The sequence below is a fragment of the Saccopteryx leptura genome, chromosome 5, assembly GCF_036850995.1.
Source record: "Saccopteryx leptura isolate mSacLep1 chromosome 5, mSacLep1_pri_phased_curated, whole genome shotgun sequence".
Lineage (NCBI taxonomy): Eukaryota > Metazoa > Chordata > Mammalia > Chiroptera > Emballonuridae > Saccopteryx > Saccopteryx leptura.
In genome coordinates, this window is record NC_089507.1 from 149,427,092 (window position 1) to 149,433,106 (window position 6,015).

The 6,015-nt window shown below is 55.7% G+C and overlaps 1 protein-coding gene across 11 annotated transcripts in view; it reads left to right on the top strand.

Annotated features, from left to right (window-relative positions):
• Positions 1-6,015, top strand: part of ATP6V1C2 (ATPase H+ transporting V1 subunit C2) — a 41,968-nt gene that overhangs the window by 34,931 nt on the left and 1,022 nt on the right. For 6 of the 11 annotated variants that reach the window (XM_066386033.1, XM_066386038.1, XM_066386037.1 and 3 more), the window contains 3 exons: positions 1,362-1,730; positions 2,346-2,443; positions 5,650-5,782. In XM_066386033.1, the coding sequence (XP_066242130.1) occupies positions 1,362-1,730; positions 2,346-2,443; positions 5,650-5,782 (600 nt within the window). The remainder of the gene's footprint in view (positions 1-1,361; positions 1,731-2,345; positions 2,444-5,649; positions 5,783-6,015) is intronic. The other 5 variants (XM_066386039.1, XM_066386040.1, XM_066386043.1 and 2 more) reach the window with 3 other exon arrangements.

The following is a 6,015-nucleotide window of genomic DNA, read 5'->3' on the forward strand; positions in this document are numbered from 1 at the left end:
CCCACGTCAGGCCAGGGATTCTGCTTGTCTGGCCTGACCTCTCAGAGTCAACAGCCTTTTGAGAGGGACTCCAGACAAGCCGCTCCTCGGAGAGAGCACCAGCCATGGCCATGGGCTCCCCAAATTGGGATTCTCAGAGTCCCCCTGGACTGCCTGTCCCCTTTGAGGCAGTGGGAACTGACCATGTAAAAGTGCCCCCCTCACACATAAATACACACACATGTGTATAGACATGTGCACACCGACCACACGTCTCATTCCAAGACAAAGGCCCAAGTCAGAACCCTGGGCCCCAGGGCCACCAGAGCTAAAATCCACAAGGGTTCTCTCTTCTGAGCCTCAGCCCGGACACCTGGGAACACTCCTGAGGCCTCTGTGGTGGCCCCAGCTCCCTGCTGCATCTGGGAGGAAGCCAGATGATGGCGGCTTCCACAAGTGTCCAGGCGGCGGGCCTTGCCTGGAGGACAGGTGGTTAGGCCCTTTGGCACCTACCCATGCGCTGGCACAGACCCCCTGAGGATCAAGGTGACACGCGAGCCTGCCACCTGCCACCTGTGTCTCAGGTTGCCAGCGGTGCCTTTTTACGTGGTGTAGACTTCTGCACCCCCGCGCTGCCCCGGGGAGCCCTGCCAGGATCTCCCCGTAGGAGGACATGGAGCTCGGAAGGAGACACTAACTTGGAAACATTTAGTTCCTTTTGAGGCTCTTGCTGTGTGCCAGTGAGCAGGGGACAGCTGGGGTCAGGCTGGCCCCGGCTTCTTGATTCTCTCTTACCCCTTAGTCTGTTGGGAGATGGGTATGACCAGTATCCTCTATCTTTTTGGTTGCTTGCCAACCCAAAGGGACAGGCCCGGTCCCGGGTGTCACCAGTTCCCTTGGAGAACACAAGGTGGGATTTACTGAGCTTTCCAGCTGAGAGAAAGATGACTAGGGGTGACATGTCCTAACAGCAGACTGGTGTCCTGCAAGTAGTGTGCTTAGGTGCACCTGATCGCCAAAGACGCCTTAACCCGGCCTGGACAGACATCTCTGCAGGCAGTCTTGTCCACTGACACCCCCTAGGGCTGCCCCTATCCTTGCCTTCTTGCTTAAGGGGGCAGGTTGTCACCCAGGCCTGGCAGAGGGACGGATGTGGAAACTGACCCCTCTGCAGCGTCTGGCTTTTTCCAAGGAACGCGGAACCAAAGCCTTGTCACACCCCCGGGGCCCACAGCACCTGTCACCTCTCCAGTCTGGCCAGCACACCAGTCCCAAGGGTGGGCTGGCGTCCCAAGCATGCCTTCCCTCTCAGGCGATGACAGTTATTTCTGTGTGTTTCTGATGCATGTTTCCTGAAAGATTAATCATTTCTGTGCCTTTAGCAAACTTCCTGTGTTGCTCTTAAAAAGGGATCATCTACTTTCCCGGACCACAAGGTTAAGGTAACCCCGCTAGGTAACCTTGCTAGGCCCGCTGCGGGGCACACCGACAGAGAGAGAGAGAGTGAGGGCGAGGGCGAGGTAAGCCGCCCCCAGGGGCACTGGGGTCCCCTGGCTCGCATGGCCTCGCCAGCACGGGCGTCTGAGAAAGCCAGTCCTTGCATTTTCTGTTACCTAATGTGGCTTTTGAGGTCTTCAATCCAGGGAGCCCTGAATGACACCTTCCTCCTAATCTGCAGGGCCTGTGGGGGCTGTAACCGCCCCCAACAGTGGATGGTGCTTATGGGCCAGGTGCCTCTGCTCTGCCTGCAGGTGCTGGAGCTGGTGATGGACAGGCCCTGATTTGGGGAGGGGTTTTGGCAGCTCTGCTGTCCTGCCCTGGCTGGACCCACCCCTGACCTTTGTGGGCAGCTGGAGGTATCAGGCGGGAGCTCAGAGCCATTGCTGCAAGACTCTGAACTCCCCCAAGGACCGGCAGCACCAGCATTACCGCTGCCACGGCCCTGAGGGGTTGTGGTTGTGGGGGCTGGGGCTGTGAGGAGCCCCCTGAACATGGCGGCTGGTGGGTGATGTGGGTACTGGGCCAGAGCCTTCCAAGAAGGTGAGCCCCTTGGCAGCCCTGTCAGATGGAGGCCTGCCAGCTGCCTGCTGAAAGCCCGGAGGTCAGGGGCTTCCCAGCCCCCCGCTGCCAGTTTGAGGTGGCCCCATGCATGTGCCCGGTGGCTGGCCCGCTGCGCTTCCTGGCACCATGCACCCTGGAGTGCGTGGGCCTGGGCCTTGTCTGGGCCTCGCGGGATGACTCGCTGCTTCTGCTGGGCCCTGGACGTTTCTTCTCAGCTCAGGGCTTGCTCTGTCCAACCTGCGTCCTTTCTTGGCTTGGTGTCGCCGAAGTGGCCAGGAGGGGTCACAGCTCTCCTGTCTCTGCAGGGCCCGCTGCTGCGCTGGCTCAAGGTGAACTTCAGTGAAGCCTTTATTGCCTGGGTCCACATCAAGGCACTGCGAGTGTTTGTGGAGTCCGTGCTCAGGTAGGTTGCAGGAGGTGTCCGACCAGGCTGTCTTGCGGTGGGCTGGCCGAGAGCAGCCAGCGCTGCGGCCACCTGGGCTCCCTTCCCCGTCCCGACTCCTCTGCCCCTTTCGGTGGGAGTCCCCTTTAGTGGGACATGCGCCTCGCTCCTCCTGCTCCTGGCCAGGGCTTCCTGAGTCCAGTGACCCTCCCCTCAGCCACGAGGCCCCAGTGCCCTGACCCTTTCCTGCCCTGCTTGGGGCGGGTGCCTCTTGCTCTGCCCAGCTGGCCCCTGCCCACCCCTCCTCACAGCGACTCCTGGTAGAAACACCAGCACCACATCAGACCCTGCCCTCCGAGGCCCAACCCTCAGGGCACCGGAAAAGTAAACCCAAACCAAACCAAACCACAAGCACCAAAACTAACTTTACCTTATCATTTTTTTTTTAACAAAAACAAAATAAGTTCACTGTGGAAACTCTAGATAAGCACAAAGAGGGAATAAAAATCACCTGACATGCTAACACGGAGAGAAAACATTGCTTACATGCTAGAGTGGACTTCCTCAGATTTTTTGCTTTTAAAATGAACAGATGTGCACAATTCTTACTAAATGTTTATGAAAATGGAATCAAACAGGAACTATTTCTGAAGCCTGATTTCTGCATGTTTTGAGCATGTCCCATGTCATGAACCCAGGGCTGGCTGTACCATTTCAAGGAGCTGGCCCTGCTCTGGCCAGTGGGTTCAGAGCCTCCTCTGGCTCTCGGACGCTCTCTGGGGCTGTCCCTGTCCCCTTCCCAGGCAGGCACGGTACCCTCCCAGCCACCCACCTGGCCAGCCGGCCGGCCCTCGTCCTGCCCCTCTCGACACATACCTCTGGCAATCTGGCTTGGCCTCCATCCCAGCCCCTTCCTCTTTCTGCTGGTGGCCAGCCTGGACGCCTCTGTTCTGCATCCTCACCTCCTGCCCCCACCTATGTCCATCACACCGTGCCGGGTCTGCCAGTCCAGCCTGCCTCTGCTTTCTCTTCCTTTGTTTGCCAGCTGTTGCCATAGGCTCGCACTTGGTTCTCTGCCTCCAGTTCCTCTTCCATGTGGCCACCAACGTGGTTCTGCCCAAAGGCAGCGTGGATCTGCCCACAGCTCCTTGTCCTCCCTGCCCCTCCCCTCAGAGGCGTCATGACAAGGATGTCATTGCTGGGCTGGAGGGCACACTCAGGCTAACCCTGAGTATTTTAGCTACCTCTGGCATAGCCAGGCCCCAGACAGACCCTGCCTGCCTCAAAGATGTCTCCTGAATAGTGATTGGACATAAAACACTGTCAAGTCACACTAAGGGCACGCTGTGGGACGTGTTCCTCATGGTCCAGCTGCCCAGTCACTGCAAATGGTTTCCAGACTCTTCCTCTGTCCCCCAAGTGGGATCACTGACACCCAACATCCTGCCACCTGCTTTTTCATCTTTGTTCTGTCATCTTATCAGTAGGTATGGAGCTGCTAGAGCCTTTAAAGGTCTGTTCACATTCCAGCCTATGGAGAGCTCATAATCTTGATAGATGTTTAACAAGTGCATCAGAGCAGACAGGTAACAGCCTCCTCCTTCCTACGACCTCCCACTGGTCTTTGCCTGTTAGTGCTTGGTGCTCCAACTTCTCTCAACTGTTTCGTTTTTGTTTTCTAAGATTTTATTTATTTTACAGAGGGGAGAAGGATAAGTTTCAACTCCTAGTTGCTTCATTTAGTTGTTCATTGATTGTTTGTTGATTGTCGTATGTGCCTTGACCCGGCAAGTCCAGGGTCTCGAACCGGTGAGCTCAGTACCTCAGGTTGATGCTCTACCCACTGCGCTAGCACAGGCCAGGCTCAATGTTTTCTGCAGGGGAGAGCAGGCACTGATGGCCTCTCTGCCTTCACCATCCAGCCTTGTGGGGCAGAGTAGGTGCTCAATGTCTGTGGACTGAGTGACATCAGAGTGAGGACAGGCCAGTTCATCTTGAGGGTGAAGCAAGCCAGGGGCTCATTGAGCAAAGGAAACAGAAGTGGGCCAGGCTGCTGAAGGGGGCTCTGCAGTTAGCTTGGATCTGGCTGAGGTCTCAGTGGGGAACAGTTACTAAGGAATCATCAATGATTGATGTGTGTGGGTGAGTTCACCGTCACAGAGAAGGGACCAAAGGGACACCTCAGGGCGTGGTAGCTGGGAAGCCCATGGGGAGGTCAGAGACAGGAGGGACGCTTTAATGAGTCTAAGGGAGTGAGAGGTCCAGGTTCCAGATGTCCCTGGGATTGGGCCATGAGGCATCCCGGTGTGAGTCACTAGAGTAGTGGTAAAGGACGATCGAGGGACACAGGCCACTGGTGACAGGACATTGGATATTGAAGTTTGGAACAAGAGTTTAGGGAGTTGAGGGTTTTATTCGGAACGGGGCAAGATAGCGATATGTTAAAGGGGAGGGGACAATAGTAGAGAAGGGCTGAACGCGGCACAGGGTGAGGAAGGCCTGCCGCTAGGTCACAGGGGAAGCAGCTACAACCGCCTGTCCACGGTGATGTGGACTTGTGGGCTTCATCCTGCAGCTCGGCTGGCATGGGAGCATGAAGGCATGCAGGCGATAAGCAGGGAACATCCAGCGTCTGCTAACTGACAGCATCTTTCACAACGCTGACAGTCACAAAGTGTGTGCTTATTATTTATACCGCACTCAGCTGTCCTTGGCCACACCACAGAAACGGCTGCCAGGCAGGTGATTTCAAATGTGCTTGGGCATATAAAACCCATTTAAAATCTTTTGTCTACCCAAAAAGTCAGCAAAAGGCATTAAGCTCTATAAACCAGACTTTTGTTTGTTTTTGCTGCGTTTTGTTTTTCAGTGGAGGAAAATCAGGTAAGCTGGGTGTCAAGAAACATTTTGGGTCAGAACAACAGGTCCAGTCGCCTCCATTCACCCACAGCACTCACCAGATGGTCCCATGTGGCCGGGTGACAGCTCAGCTCTGCAGTCAGGACCCGTCACTGTCAGAAGAGTGTCTGCATGTCCTAGAGACTGTTCTAGGCAGGAAGACCTAGGCATCGCTTCATCCGGCCCTAGGCGCTTTGCCTGGAATTTCCCTTTCCTGAGCTGCGCTGGTAGCTTTTCCTTCTCTTTAGAACCTGCTCCCTATCCCTTGCCCAGTTCGTTCCCCTGTGTGCACTTGGAGTAACTGATGGACACATTCTCTCTCTGAAAAGGTATGGGCTCCCAGTGAACTTCCAGGCTGTGCTCCTCCAGCCGCATAAGAAGTCATCCACCAAACGCCTGAGAGAGGTCCTGAACTCTGTCTTCAGACATCTGGATGAAGTCGCAGCGGCCAGCATACTGGATGTAGGTATCTGACCCAAATATAGCTGCCTTTCTCTGGGTAAGGCCCGCCTCTCCACATGGGACACTCTTTCTCAAATGGTACTTGTCAGACTGTTGTGAAAATCTCCATTTCACAAATATGGAAGCATAGAGGTTGTGTGCGTGGGGGGGGGGGGGGGGGGGAACGGGACTGTACAGGGCAGAATATATGGTACCCAGAGAGCTGTCTCGAAAAGACCAGGCTCAAGCTGGAA